Source organism: Carassius gibelio, chromosome A3 (assembly GCF_023724105.1).
Source record: "Carassius gibelio isolate Cgi1373 ecotype wild population from Czech Republic chromosome A3, carGib1.2-hapl.c, whole genome shotgun sequence".
Classification (NCBI taxonomy): Eukaryota; Metazoa; Chordata; class Actinopteri; order Cypriniformes; family Cyprinidae; genus Carassius; species Carassius gibelio.
The window spans coordinates 30,938,041-30,954,383 of NC_068373.1; the positions used below are offsets into that span (position 1 = coordinate 30,938,041).

General features: G+C 40.0%; 1 protein-coding gene across 1 annotated transcript; it reads right to left on the reverse strand.

Moving 5' to 3' along the window:
• Positions 1-994: 994 nt before the first annotated feature.
• LOC127942521 (ATP-sensitive inward rectifier potassium channel 12-like) lies at positions 995-14,486 on the reverse strand. Its single transcript, XM_052538301.1, has 3 exons — positions 14,176-14,486; positions 11,636-11,773; positions 995-4,614 (listed from the first exon to the last, which is right to left on the reverse strand). Exons 2-3 carry the CDS (start codon positions 11,656-11,658, stop codon positions 3,183-3,185), a joined length of 1,455 nt encoding a protein of 484 aa, XP_052394261.1. The 5' UTR covers positions 11,659-11,773; positions 14,176-14,486; the 3' UTR covers positions 995-3,182.
• Between the last annotated feature and the right edge of the window lie 1,857 nt (positions 14,487-16,343).

Here is a 16,343-nt window from a genome sequence, read left to right on the forward strand (position 1 = left end):
TATTTAATGCTTTTACTTGAAATCAACAGATTTATTTAGTCATATTAAACTGAAGTGAAATGAGCGTAGATGTTGTCTGTATTTCACAGCGAGAGAGATGAAGTGAGACAGGAAGCAGTGTTTGTGAGGAGAGATGGAGCTGAGCGAGGGACGGCTCATAATGAGCAGCGCAGGGGGCAGTGAACTGACAATGAGCCTCTGTTACTGACCACACAATACAGCACTATCAGTTTCATCACTCCTCTCTCTCTCTCTCTGTGTGTGTCTGTAATGAGTGTCTGCCTCAGGCCTGGTGCACACACACACGTCTCTCTCTCTCACAGCTTCATCCATGACACTGTGTTTGTGCTGTCTGTAGAGATTCAGAAATCTGCTTCGGTCACTTCAGCTTTACACTGTAGAAAACGTCCACCTACTTCAGCTTAGATGTTTAGTTTAGTTCCCACCTTAGTTTTTAAATCAGACTCTTTTATCCAAAACAACTTCCAGTGCATTCATAATTCATAATGCTATAATTTGTTTAGTTTTTCCCCTAATCAGTATGTGTGTTATTATAACCTTTTAAAATGTGCTAATATATTTATTTTATTTAAACTCATTTTTATTCTCTCTAAACGTTTAAATGTGCAAATATAATTTTGTAATTCATGTTGTTGACTTAAAATGTCTTAAATATTATATTTGAGTATTTATTATTATTCTTGAATGCGTCAGTGTGCAGCTGATGGCCTTGGTGTGGCGGTTTGTGTGCTGCTTGTGTGTCGGTGTTGTGCTCCATCTGCTGGAGAGATCACAGAACTGCAACTCATCAGTCAGGCTTTCATCAGATGTGTGTCAAATGTGTATCTGCAGAAGCTATGACTCTAAATCTGTATTGTTCAGATCTTATTCAAATAACTAGTATATTTATCAAACAGCTGTGCAGTTATACTCAGTCAAGGTCATGTAGAGTTAGTCCCAGCTTGTGTGTTTAATGGGCTTAGACATCCAAACATAGTGCAGCAGAGAGATTTATTAAGGTGAAACACAACAAGATAAAGTGCATTTCAAGAGTTCTGATGCTTTCAAGTAAAGTTTCTCCATCTGAAATGGGAAGAGTACAATAAAACCAGCTCTGAAAATTTCCCATCATGCAGCAGTTTTATATTCACACACATCAGGTTCACCCAGAACCGTCCCGAGAACAGTATGATGGGAGGCAAGTCTAGGGGAACCAGTGATGAACATAACAAAAATGAACATTGCTATTGATCTCTAGTTTATACATTAAAGACTGGAGCATTTGTAACTCATTACATCAGTTTATATCACCGCATCATCTGTCTGAGTTTCACAGTACAGTTCAAGAGTAAAAGTGCTTTGTCCACAAACACACATCACCAAACGGCGCGACTGTATTAAACCTCATCCCTTTTAAATGCTGGAAGAGTCCAACACAAAACCACTCAACAGCATTATAATAATGATGTGCAACATGCTTAACCTGTCAAACTGAATCTGAGAAGACCCAGAATCAGCTGCTTAAGACTGCATTAGGTGCAGTGTTATATATGGAAGCCTGTTTCCAGCACAGAATAAAACAATTGATTTATTTCACAATTCAGACTTTTTATATTATTATAAAGTCAGAATTGCGAGATTTAAACTCAGAATTGTGCAATTTAAAAGTCTGAATTGTGAGAAACAAATACTGAACTGTGAGATATTAACTCAGAATTACCAGGAAAAAGTGTGACGTGCAAGATTTTAAACTCAGATTTGATAGATATAAACTTGGAATTCTGAGAAAAACATTTGGAATTCTGTGAAAATTGGAATTAAATTAGTAAAAAAATTATTCTGTGGTGGAAATAAAACAGAATTGTGAGATATAAATTGTATAATTTAATTTATTTATATATATAAATAATATTAACTATCCATTATTTTTCCAGTTTCTATTTTTTTCTCAGATTTGTAAAAAAAAGAAAGTTTTTTTTATTTTATTATTAATGTTTTTATTCCATAGCATAAATGGGCTTCCCTAGATTTCAGATTTAATCATGCTTTCTCTATATCTTGAAAAGCTTCACATTTTTAACGATAGAAAGCTGGCATTGATTCAAACATAAATTCTTAAAACAATTTTGATGAAGCATTGAGATTTTCACCAGGATGGAAATAAATCTTAGACAGTTTTCAAAGATTTCATCTTTCCATCCCTCAAAACATCAAAATAATTCATTAAATAACAGAGCTGCGGAAAAAAAAAATCAACTCAAATTTAAATGATTTAATATTACTCTTATTACTATTGCTTTTGTATTCAAGTTTTCAAAACTCCTCTTTTGCACAGAATCTGACAGGTTTTTGTCATATTTACAGTAACTGTACAGATGAACAGAGAGAAACATCAGTCCTTCCTGAGCTCGGCTCCTTTGGTGAAGTTATTTGTGCTTCAGTAGTTTCAGTCTTCTGAAACTTTTATTCAGAAGTAAATAACAGATAGATGTATTTATTCATGTAAATATAGTAAATGTATGTAAATTAATATACATTTATTTAAAAACATGTATTCTTTATATACAAATGCATTACTTATAATAGTATATTTATTTATAGTGAATTATTTGGTTGCATTAAATAATATAGTTTTATACATGAGTAAATTTATGACTTATAAATTACTATTTATATTAATGTATATGTATACAAATAATACATGTATTTATTTTTAATAAATGTATTTAAATAAATATAATGCATTTTATATAATTGAATATATTTATTATTTATATACACATCTATTACTAGCCAATTATATTTATGCAAATAAATCAATCAGGTGTATCATAATTATATTATACATATACATTACTTATGAATAAGTGTGCTTTTATATTAATATGTAAATTATACATTTGAAAAAATTTACTTGTATAGTTATATGTATTTTTATAAATGTATTCAAGTATTTATAAACATATTTCTACAAAAATGTATATTTATATAAACTATTCAAGAGCATTATATTTACATAATACATTTATATAAATAAATGCATTATATTATATTTAGTTTTATTTATATAAAATAATTGCGTTAAGTAGAATACATTCAAATAATCAACTTAAATATTTATTTAACTATCCATTTCTGTATAAATAAACGTGTTTAAATAAATGGATGTACTAGTGAGAAGGTCATATCTCAGATTCGCTCTTATAAGTCATGGGGTGGACTGGGATGGCAGTCTGCAGGATGTCAAACCCGATCTGATTGCCCATGTCTAGTACACAGAGCATGTTGTTTCCGGAGGTCATTGTGGCCGAATCCTGGAACATTTTTCGGTCCTCGTCGTCCTCACCGCAGCACAGCGCCACCTCGTTCTCGTAGCAGAAGGCACTGGGCGAGTGCGGTGGGAGAAGCGTCTGAGATGGCGTCACGGAGCGGGACGTCCCAGATGAACGGTGTCCGGTCAGTTCGCTCAGCTCCTTAGCGCTGCAAGTGGGCGTTGAGCGAACCTCATAGGTCTTGTGGAAGTGTGTGTAGTCGACCTGGTAGCGGTCACAGTCTTCGAAGATGACCGGCTCGAAGCGGTGACCCCATAGGATCTCGCGGGAAAGGTACGAGCTACGCGTTTGTGTGGTCATTGCTGTCGCCTCCACCATTCCCTCCAGGATCACTACGATCTCGAAATCATCAGACTCGAGATCCACGCGGCTCAATCCCCACAGCGGCGAGTCCTCGTCGATTTCATGCACGATTACTAGCGGTGACACCAGGAAGAGGCGGTCTGTACCGTCGTCGTAGCCCACGTTCAAATCCATCTGTTCCAGCGGGATGAACTCGCCCTCCGCTGTCATGTAGGGGCGGATGAGCTGCGCGCGGACGTGGGCTTCAACAATGTGGCTCCGCCGAAGGTTCCCAACACGCCACATTAAACACAGCTTTCCATCTCGCAGTGCAATCACTGCGTTATGCGAAAACATCAAGGTTTGGTTTCGCTTCTTCGGACGTGCCATTTTGGCCATAATGGTGCCAATCATGAAAGAGTCAATGATGCACCCAACGATGGATTGCACCACCACCGTTACGATAGCTACCGGACACTCTTCGGTCACGCAGCGCCAGCCGTAACCAATCGTGGTTTGAGTCTCGATTGAGAACAGGAATGCACCAACGAAACCCTCGACATGCTGCAAACACGGTTTCCATGGCCTTCCGCTGCTTCCGCGATCTTTCTCGAAGTCTCCGTGCACTAAAGATATGCTGTAGAAGATCAGGCCAAACACGAGCCAGGACAGCAGAAAGGTGGAGCAGAAGACCATCAGCAGGTACCGCCAACGGATGTCCACGCATGTGGTGAAGATGTCCGCCAGGTACCGCCATGGCTTGTCGTCCATGTTGGCGAAGACCACATTGCACTGGCCGTTCTTCTTGACGAAGCGGGAACGTAGCTGGCCTTGGCCTGATGTGGGGATCTTCCCATTGTAGCCGGTCCTCATCAGCGCTGATGCCATGTTCGAACCCACCTCTGCTCCAGGGGAGTGAAGCCGTCCGGAGCAGTGGCCGTTGTAGAGGCCGAGGGTGGAGATCTTCAGTCCCTCCTCATCAGGAGACACAATGCTGTACCTGAGAGACAACAGAAGAGTGTCTGGTCAGAAAACATGTCTTCAGTAAGCTTCTTTTTTTTCTAAACATGAATTGAATGAACATTGAGCTGATTTAGAACATTGAGCTAACTTTTTTAGTTTTCATTATAATTTTAGTTTTTTTTTGTAATTTAGTTTGAATTTTACTATTTCAATTTTAGCTTTAATATTGTGAAATGGCTTTTATACATACATTTTCCGTTTTCATTTTATTTTCATATGCTTTTATATTTTATTATATATATATATATATATATATATATATATATATATATATATATATATATATATATATATATATATATATATATATATACATACAGTGATATAAACTTTGTGTTTTGCAATGATAAGCTTATCATACGTTTTAAAGGCTTTTATTGGCAAAAAAAGAGTCACTATTTACAGTCTTGACCCTAGTGCTTCATAACCTCTAAAATTCACTTCAGTCATGCTGTATTATTAGCTTCTGGGCCAAATCCTGACTGATGGCGATCCATTCTTGTCTTATTAGTTCTTGGAGTTGATCACAATTTGTGGGGTTCTGCTTGTCCACTCGCCTTTTGAGGACTGACCACAGTTAACTTTGCACTAGTCTTCTGCTGTCCAATCCTTGTACTTCCTGCAGAATTTCAGTCTGTCCTTGATGTTATTTTTGGAGAGAGGTGGTTTCTTTGCTACCGTTTTTGACACCAGACCATTGTCCAAAAGTCTTTGCCTCACTGTGTGTACAGATTCTCTGACACCAACCTGCTACCATTCCTGAGTAAGTTCTGCATTGCTGGAGACACGATTCTGTAGATGACTTCCCAGGAGGAGACGGTCCTGTTCTGTAGCTGACTCCTCAGGAGGAGACAATCCTGTTCTATTCTGAAGCTGGCTCCTCAGGAGGAGACGGTCTGTTCTGTAGCTAACTTCTCAGGAAGAGACTGATTTTCTGTAGCTGACTCCTCAGAAAGAGATGTGTTCTGTAGCTGATTTCTCAGGAGGAAATGGTCCTGTTTCGTAGCTGACTCATCAGGAGGAGACGGTCCTGTTCTGTAGCTGACACTAGAGACGGTCCTGTTCTGTAGCTGAGTCCTCAGGAGGAGACAGTCCTGTTCTGTAGCTGACACCTCAGGAGGAAACGGTCCTGTTTCGTAGCTGACTCGTCAGGAGGAGACGGTCCTGTTCTGTAGCTGACTCCTCAGGAGGAAACGGTCCTGTTTCGTAGCTGACTCATCAGGAGGAGCCAGTCTTGTTCTGTAGCTGACTCCTCAGGAGGAAACAGTCCTGTTTCATAGCTGACTCATCAGGAGGAGCCAGTCGTGTTCTCTAGCTGACTCCTCAGGAGGAAACCGTCCTGTTTCGTACCTGACTCATCAGGAGGAGACTGTCCTGTTCTGTAGCTAACACTGGAGACGGTCCTGTTCTGTAGCTGACTCCTCAGGCGGAAACAGTGTTCTGTAGCTGACTCCTCAGGAGGAGACGGTCCTGTTCTGTAGCTGACTCCTCAGGAGGAGACGGTTCTGTTCTGTAGCTGACTCCTCAGGAGGAGACGGTCCTGTTCTGTAGCTGACTCCTCAGGAGGAGACGGTCCTGTTCTGTAGCTGACTCCTCAGGAGGAGATTGTTCTGTTCTGTAGCTGACTCCTCAGGAGGAGACAGTCCTGTTCTGTAGCTGACTCCTCAGGAGGAGACGGTTCTGTTCTGTAGCTGACTCCTCAGGAGGAGACGGTCCTGTTCTGTAGCTGACACCTCAGGAGGAAATGTTGTTCTGTAGCTGACTCCTCAGGAGGAGATGTGTTCTGTAGCTGACACCTAGGGAGGAGAAGTGTTCTGTAGCTGACACCTAGGGAGGAGACGGTCCTGTTCTGTAGCTGACTCCTCAGGAGGAGACGGTCCTGTTCTGTAGCTGACTCCTCAGGAGGAGATTGTTCTGTTCTGTAGCTGACTCCTCAGGAGGAGACAGTCCTGTTCTGTAGCTGACTCCTCAGGAGGAGACGGTCCTGTTCTGTAGCTGACTCCTCAGGAGGAGACGGTCCTGTTCTGTAGCTGACTCCTCAGGAGGAGACGGTTCTGTTCTGTAGCTGACTCCTCAGGAGGAGACGGTTCTGTTCTGTAACTGACTCCTCAGGAGGAGACGGTCCTGTTCTGTAGCTGACTCCTCAGGAGGAGACGGTTCTGTTCTGTACCTGACTCCTCAGGAGGAGACAGTCCTGTTCTGTAGCTGGCACCTCAGGAGGAAAAGTGTTCTGTAGCTGAAACCTAAGGAGGAGACGGTCCTGTTCTGTAGCTGACATCTCAGGAGGAGAAGTGTTCTGTAGCTGGCTCCACAGGAGGAGCCGGTCCTGTTCTGTAGCTGACATCTCAGGAGGAGAAGTGTTCTGTAGCTGGCTCCACAGGAGGAGCCGGTCCTGTTCTGTAACTGACACCTCAGGAGGAGAAGTGTTCTGTAGCTGACATCTCAGGAGGAGACAGTCCTGCTGTTCTGTAGCTGACACTTCAGGAGGAGAAGTGTTCTGTAGCTGGCTCCACAGGAGGAGCCGGTCCTGTTCTGTAGCTGACATCTCAGGAGGAGAAGTGTTCTGTAGCTGACACCTCAGGAGGAGAAGTGTTCTGTAGCTGACTCCTCAGGAGGAGATGGTCCTGTTCTGTAGCTGACTCCACAGGAGAAGAAGTGTTCTGTAGCTGACAACTCAGGAGGAGACAGTCCTGCTGTTCTGTAGCTGACACCTCAGGAGGAGAAGTGTTCTGTAGCTGACTCCTCAGGAGGATATGGTCCTGTTCTGTAGCTGACACCTCAGGAGGAGACGGTCCTGTTCTGTAGCTGACACCTCAGGAGGAGACGGTCCTGTTCTGTAGCTGACTCCTCAGGAGGAGACAGTCCTGTTCTGTAGCTGACACCTCAGGAGGAGACTTGTTCTGTAGCTGACTCCTCAGGAGGAGACGATCCTGTTCTGTAGCTGACTCCTCAGGAGGAGACGGTGCTGTTCTGTAGCTGACACCGCAGGAGGAGACTTGTTCTGTAGCTGACTCCTCAGGAGGAGACGATCCTGTTCTGTAGCTGACTCCTCAGGAGGAGACGATCCTGTTCTGTAGCTGACTCCTCAGGAGGAGACGGTGCTGTTCTGTAGCTGACTCCTCAGGAGGAGATGGTCCTGTTATGTAGCTGACTCCTCAGGAGGAGACAGTCCTGTTCTGTAGCTGACACCTCAGGAGGAGACGGTCCTGTTCTGTAGCTGACACCTCAGGAGGAAAAAGGGTTCTGTAGCTGACACCTCAGGAGGAAACAGTCCTGTTTCGTAGCTGAATCCTCATGGAGGAGACAGTCCTGTTCTGTAGCTGACACCTCAGGAAGAAACGTGTTCTGTTGCTGACACCTTAGGAGGAGACAATGTTCTGTAGTTGACTCCTCCCTTTTTCGTGAAGAGTTCGTTTTTTGGCCAAAGAAGCTTTTAGCAATTATTTAAAATGCATCTGATCACTTTAAACAATAATCTAGAAACAATGTGAATAAACACCACAACAGCTGAAGCAGCAAACTTTGCAAAACACATAATTTATGTCACTGCCACAACTTTTGTCCATGACTATAGATAATATTAATATCCCTGATTGACATAATTGACATACTTGATCTAAAAAAAAGACAATATTGATTTCTTTACACTGTAAGAACAACAACAACAAAAAAATAAAAATAAGCAACAATAAAATTTTAATGCAAACTAGTGAATCCAAGAACACACACTGCTATTAAAATCTGTTTTGTAACTTTAACAAACACAAACACCATTATTGTAACACACATGATACTTAAATAATGCAATAAACTTTAATTAAACAGCAGATGTAAAATAAAGCCAAAATGTACATAACTGATAACAAAAAAAACTATTAAAAAATGATTATTTAAACAAAATACTTTCTAATGTGGAGTATAATGCAGGAAATTCTGGGAATATCAGTTTAACGTTTTTGACTAAATTATACATTGATTTGCTATTTTTTACTTTCCCCCTGTATGTAGTATGAGAACTTACTGTTAACCTATTACCTGTTTTTTTTTTTGTTGAGCTTTTTACAAAATGTTACAGTTAAAATGACAATTATTTTGTGTAGAGATGTGTAGTGAAGAGATGCTTTACAGCATAATTTGAAATAGTTTCATAACAGATTAATTTTGCTACTCTGTTATTTGCCTTTTCATTTCTGTGTAGCTGCTTTGAAATGAGCTGTATTATGTAAAGCATCATATGAATAAATAAAGGTGTGAGAATGTGGGTTTTTGGAGCTTCTGGAGGACAGGTTGAGTGCTGTAATCTGATTGGAGCATTTGTTCTCTCAGTGACCGATCTAAAGGACAAACACTCGCTCCAGATAAACCATGAGTCACTAATGCGTCTCTCTGCAGAAACTGTCCTGATGAACCTCCCAAACCTATCAGCGGGATCAGGACTTTGTGTTTCTCCATCGTTTCCCTGTCACTCTCTTCAGAGTTTTGTGTGTGAATGTACGAGGGCCTCAGGTGTGCATTACCTGCCCCTCATCTGGGATTATGAGGGAAGGCCAGTCATTTAGCCATATCAGGATTGCGGTCAGTGAAGGTTTAGGGATTATATCCTGAGCTCTCTCTCTCTCTCTCTCCTTCACACACACACTAATACGCAAATAAATAAACAGTCTGCCAGTGTTACTGGCTCTCAGTCACCTGCTGATGTTTGGTGGAGCACATGAGCGAGTAAATGTGTCTGAGCCAGTAAAACTTCACATGAAACAGAGTTTTCAAGTATCTGTTACCGTTTCTATTGTTTTGAACAAAAGAAGTGTTCAAATCTGTGGTTATTAAAAAAAAATGGATAAAACTTTGGCAAGAAGTTTATTATTTTAAGATTTTTCCTAAACTCAGTCATCATTTAAAGGGGGGGTGAAATGCTATTTCATGCATACTGAGTTTTTTATACTGTTAAAGAGTTGGATTCCCATGCTAAACATGGACAAAGTTTCAAAAATTAAGTTGTACGTTTGAAGGAGTATTTTTGTTCCAAGTTTTGGTTTGTCACAAGTTTCGAAAGTTTTTTTCGAGTATGGCTCTGTGTGATGTTAGATTGAGCGGAATTTCCTTATATGTGTCCTGAGGCACTTCTGCCGGAAGAGCGCGCTCCCGTATAGCAGAGCACTGAGAGCACAACAGACTTCACTGATCAGAGTAATCAAAAAAACAAAAACAGCATTAAGGGACCAGTGGATGGAGTTTATTTTTACAGAGCATCAACGGAGTTGTGCAAGTGTTTGTGTTTGTTCCCTGCATTTCGAAGATGCTTGTTTTACAAACAAGGCCCAGTTTGCACATAGTTTATTTCTTAAGGATAATGCAGTCACAACGAAAAAGGGTCACGATCGTGTGATCGACTGCATGCTGTGAGTAAAACTGCTTCAAATATCTCTGTGTTGTTAACTTAGCTATCGGCGCGTAAGCACATCAAGTAAACAACATGCGATGTTGTCATCAAACTGCACTTTCCACATGTACAGCTTAAAAAAAATAAAAATAAAAAAGACGACAAAGTGGAACTTAGTCATTTTCCAAAACCGCTAAGCAAATATATACAGTTTCAGTACATACCACATAGAGACGTCGTTGCTGCTGCTGCTCTCGTTCAGTTTCAGCCTCGGGATCTGATTCTGGATCATAAATAAACGGCTGAATCTGACTGTAAGCCATGGTTTGTTTTGGATGATTTTTTTTTTCCTCACGGTGTCACAGTTTCCAAACGCTCTCAACGCAAAAGCCTACTCGCGCTCGTGATTCTTTAGCTCCGCCCATACGTCACGCCTCCAGGCGCTCGTGTTTTTCCGGGAAAAATCGGTACAGACTATCTTTCTCTTATGAATATAATAAAATTAAAGACTTTTTGGAGTTATGAAGGATGCAGTACTACTCTATAGGTACTCAAGATTAACATGATATTGAGTGAAAACCAGCATTTCACCCCCCCCCCCCCCCCCCTTAAGAAAATACATTACAGGTGAATAATATTCAAATATGCAAGTTAAATATTCAAATTGGGCATAATATTGTTAAAGGTTTGCATATATTTATAATAAAACAAATCTGAAAATTGGATAACACCAGATTCAAACTATTGTTTGATTTTGCTGACATTTTAGAGTTTGGGGGATTTTTTTTTCTTTTAATCACTCCTTGTCCTTGGAAAAATGAAATTATTTAATCAGAACAAGATGCACAAATTGCATCACATATATGATTTATTTTCCATAAATCAGAAAATATTGTTAACAGCCAGAAAAAAAAAATGCCACGTTTTTTTTTCGGAATAAACACTATAATAATAGAATAAATCCTATATAAATGAGTGTGAGTAATATATGAACAACCCACTCAGTTAAATCCTTCAGAATATAGATGTGTATTTTGGATGATTTCTTTTCACTAATCTGAAACAAGATATGATATGGAAGCAAAATCAAAGAGCAAGCCTCATCCTCTTGAATTGGTCTTGTTTTAGAGAAGCAGCATTAAACACACATTATTTGACTCGGAGAGTTCAGACTGATTCACAGACCAGCTGAGAAGATGACCACAAACTTTGAGCTGAACCCTGTAGATCTACATTTGCCAGCAATTTACCATTTCTTCTACAGATTTTAGCACTTAAATGGATATTTAACCCAAAACGGATCATTCTGTCATTATTAACTCTCCCTTATGTCATTTCAAACCTGTATGACTTTCTTTCTGAACTTTGAGAACCAAACATACCTAGGAACCTCTTGACTTTGCATGAACAAAAAGCTTTTTGAGACCAAGACAAATGTCCTTGGAAAAATGAAATTATTTAATCAGAACAAGACGCACAAATTACATCACATATACTGACTCATCCAAATGAGTTTTATAATATTATAAATAATCAAAACTGAGTAAGCTAAGCGTATTTTTGTGCATTATTTTGACCCATAAATAAACATGGATGCTCCCACACGTTCTCCTCTTACCTGCTGGCTCTGTTGGCTCCCATGCTGTACTTGATCTTCAGCTGCTTCTCCAGTGACACGACAGAACAGTGTTCTCCGTTTAACCGGAAAGATTGGGGATTGGCATCCTAACACACCTGGATCTACGGTACGTCCACGCTGCAGACACAGAGTCAAGATGCTGTGCTGAAAGTTCAGGATGATGTGATGATGATGCACAGAAACTATATTTGTGTTCTGGTTTGGATGCTGTGATCTGGGTCATAGCAGCTGTTAAAATAGCCCGCGCACACACACACACACACACACACACACACACACTCACACACACACACTCGGATGTAGGCTAGCAGCCACCACTGATCTGCATGTTCTCTAAATGTAGTGCAGTGGTTGATGACTTCTAATCTGGATGGCAAAACAACTTAATAAAATAATTTGATTTTATTTTCATCTTCCCATCCTGCATTTAATTCAAACAGAAGCTGCAGACATCATTTTAGTTCTGTTGTGTAATTTAACCTGAGATGTCTGTATGGAAATTGTATTTCTACTTCCCAGCATGCTTTGCATAGAGCTAGATAAGTAAATTAAATGTTACAATTCACTGTTATTTAATGTGTTTTAGTGAAGAGCTGTTAGTATTGAATGCTGTTATGTTTGACATTTAAAAGAGTTTCGGTAAGGTTGGGTTACAGTTTTTACCATCGTGTTGAAGAGTAGAGCTAGTGTGACAATCTTATACTGGTCAAATTTACACGCTAAATAAGTTACATTTGACAACTTGCCAAGTATAAATTAGATTTGAACTGAAAAAGATCAGATTAATTGGTTCAAATTTTAATTTATGACTGAATTATGTTGCACCAATTTGGATAAACTTTATTTTAAGTAATCAACCTGTATTAAAACCGTTTTTGTGCTAATAAAAATGGAAAAATAAAAAAGTGTTGTTTGTTGAGTAAACGTAATTGTAATTGGAAGTTAACTTAAAAAGATGTTAGACTCTTCCCGTTTTAAGAGTGTACTTGTACATTTTGTAGGTTGTGTGATTATTGTGTATATTATGTTTCTTCATGACACTGTAAATGACAGTCAACTGATCTGATTGTGTCTAAAGGGCAGTTTTCAGTTTCTCATTACCATGGTCTCATCACAGATATCAATCACACACACACACACACACACACACACACACACACGTCCTCTAAGCTACTGTTTGAAAACATTAGTATGTCTTGTTATGAATTGTCAATTTAAATGACATTAAATAGTTCAAGGAGAGAGTGGGATTGTGGGAGATGCAGAGGTCAACAGGTCAGATCCATGTGACTCAATAACTGCTCTTTACAATCAAAATGGACTTTGTTACACAACATAAACACACACACACTTAATCCCTGATCACCTGTTTGTGTGTGTGTGTGTGTGTGTGAGAGAGAGAGACGTGTCTTTCTTTATTCCTAATCAAGTTAATTATATCTGAATAATCTCTTCATCTCTCATTTTTAACAGTGATATGATGCAGATTTTATTTTATTTTATCCCGAGTGACTTGCACTGCTGTCAAGGTATGTATTTAATCAGTTCATCTGTGGGAACTGAACCCATGACCTTGTTGTCAATGATGGTGCCAAGATCTAATGTTTGTAGTTCCACACTAACTCACATTAACACAATCTTGACATCCAATGTTATAGCATTTCAAACCAACAACCTTCTGATTATATATATATATAGCTGGTGCATGTTTCTTTATAATAAATTATATAATTGACATAAGCGTGGTTTCGGTATTCAGACACTTTTTGTGGCCACTGTAGATTGGTATATTGGCTGAAATAACAGCATTGTATGTTTTGGATACGTCGTTAGACTTTTTACACCAACTTTTGACAGTTTGAACCATATTTGTAATATTTGTTCATTTACACACACACACACACACACACACACACACACACACACACAAATTTCCTGTTCTTGATGATTTATTATATCACAAAAATACGGTGATACTTTGACATATACAGCTCATCAGAAGACTTTTAATTACTTCTAACTAACCGCTGATGGGGTTCATCATGAAGCAGATTGAAGCTCTGACATTAAATATGATGCTGGATCAGTGCTTGATCTCAAACAGAGAATAATCTCTTTTCGTTACAACATCATGTTTCTTTTCTCTGCATCTATCCATCCTCCATCGATTTGATCTGCAAGTCAGTCCCTTAAATCTGCATACTGACATATTCTTGCACAATTGAAAGTTATAAATATAGTTCATTTAAGAAACCTACATATAGTGGGCTACAATTCATAATAGTAATTTGTGTTTCTACGTGACTCCTTTTTACAACAATATAATGATAACAATTGGCAAATTAGCATATTGTCGTAATCTACGCAGATTGTTTAACCAAATATAAATCCCATTTTATAATATATGCAGCGACATCTTCATCAAAAAAAAAAAAAAAAACTGAAAAAAAAACTTCGGACATTTGTATTATCAGACCAATTTACTACACACATGAATGAAGATGTGTAGAATTGCTCACCTTATGAAAGAAAAGGAAATATCTAATCTGTGAAGGTTTTTTCCGGTGAATTTGTCTTCTGCTCGCGCTCACTTGTGTTTCGGTGCAAGCACGCTCCTGATTTCTTTCTTTCTTTTATTCTCAAAACACATCCATCTTTAACACGACATTTCCAGCGGCTTGTTTTCGGAATTCGTGTTTTCTTGTATGTTTATCCCTCCGGTCTCTCCGCTTTGACTTCCCTCATGCGGTAATCTCCGAGCGCGCGCGCTCTCCTCCTCGTCCTCGCGGTCTCGCGCTCATGTGGGTGACCGACCGGCGGATAACGGAGGAGGTGGAAGAGAAAGATGTGAGCATGACACTGCGATTATATTCACTTGAGAATGATGTGAAGTGAAATCCAGTCCACATTAGTCCAGACCTGACGGATATCAACGCGCTTCTGTCTTCATCGACACTGATGAGTTGTCTTGATTGAATTATCTTTGTTTTCCTTCTGTCCATCCCCGGGACAAGACTTTTAATCTTTTTCATTTTCCTCAGCGTCCCAGATGTTCTGCTGTCCCTCCATCTCTTTCTGTCTCCTGGGTGTTCATAACTCCATGAACATGATTTATGTTTTCAGTTCAAGACGAATATGACCCATATAAACCACCACCACACTTTTACAAATACAGGAATTTTCACAGCAACAGCCTACAACAGAAGTACTCCTGCAATGTTCTGAGAACAGTTCTTAAAATAACCATTTATAGAACATTTTAAGAACCTTATAAAGGACCTTTTGTGCAATGGAAAGATTCCATGGATGTTAAAGGTTCTTCGTGGAACCGTCATTGACAATAAATAACCTATTTTTATGAACATCATGAGGAGAATTTACAGAAATCCCCGTGTTTCCGAAGGTTAACGAACACAGAATGTGACGGGTTTACCACACGTATCCACCGTGAAGGTCCGTGAACGCTGGTTTATGATGACTCCGGCTCTGTGTTTCAGGCCTGCTGGCTTGTTTTAGGTCTTGGAGAACAGCACGACAGGGTTTCTATGGAGACTTTGCTGAGCGAGCGCTTATTTTCGGCGGTGGAGGCCTGGATGAGGAGGTGGGGATGTGAACGTGTGACAGCCGTGGAGTGACAGGAGGAGTGTGTGGGAGAAAACACCGAGAGACGAGCTGAGACGAGGATCCTGCGAGGACATGATCACGGAGAGAGGCCCTGTTTAACTGGATTACAAACAGATGAGGCTGGTACTCTGTTAATGCACAAGATATATACATTTCTGACAGCGACATTTCGCATAGGCTGTGTGTGTTTGTGTGTTTTCGAACAAAGCTAGATGTATGCAAAATGTAGTCATTTTGGCGTAATCGGGAGTAGTAATGAAGAATTCAAATGACAGAGATAGATGCACATCATAAACTAAAAGTTTTAATAAATTGTTGTTTTGTTTGGCAATGCAGACACTCAGATAGACAGACAGATGATCCTGCGTGACTCAAACGGGACGCGACCCAAAACCAAATGCGCGCGCGCACACACATACACACACACACGCACACACACACACGGATGGTGGTAGCGTGAGGTAAAAGGGTGAAGGGCACATATGTAAAAACAAGCTTAATGCATTAACACTTTCATATGAGAGAGAAAGCCGAAGATGACGCAAAACGCGACACTTTTTCCATCTGAAAGAATAATCGCATCTGTCAATCATTAAGTTCTGCTTTATTATTTCTATGAATATGAAGACAACCTTCAGATCACTTCGGCTCCTCAAACATGTCTTAAATAACTTTGAGAGAGAAAAGAGAAGAGGGTGATTGTTCGAAGTGTGCGTGTGTGTGTGCGCGCGTGTGCGTCTGCGTCTATGTGTGTGTGCTGTCCTGATAAGTTCCCACGACCTGCGTCTCTCAGTTTTCCGGGTTTTTCTCTCCCATTATCAAATATCAGTCTGTCTGAATATCTCTCTCTCTCTCTCTCTCTCTCTCTCTCTCTCTCCACTCGTTCAGTAGATTGTCGCGCAGTCGTGTGGAAACTCTCAGTTTCTGCCGTTTTGCACACTATACTGCCGTGTTTCGCCGTTATGTAAGAAATAAAACTTCCTAATTTGACCTCGAATGGTTGACTGCTCCTCTGTCTCACTGAGTTTACACGCAAAACTCACTCAAACCCGTTTACAAAGAC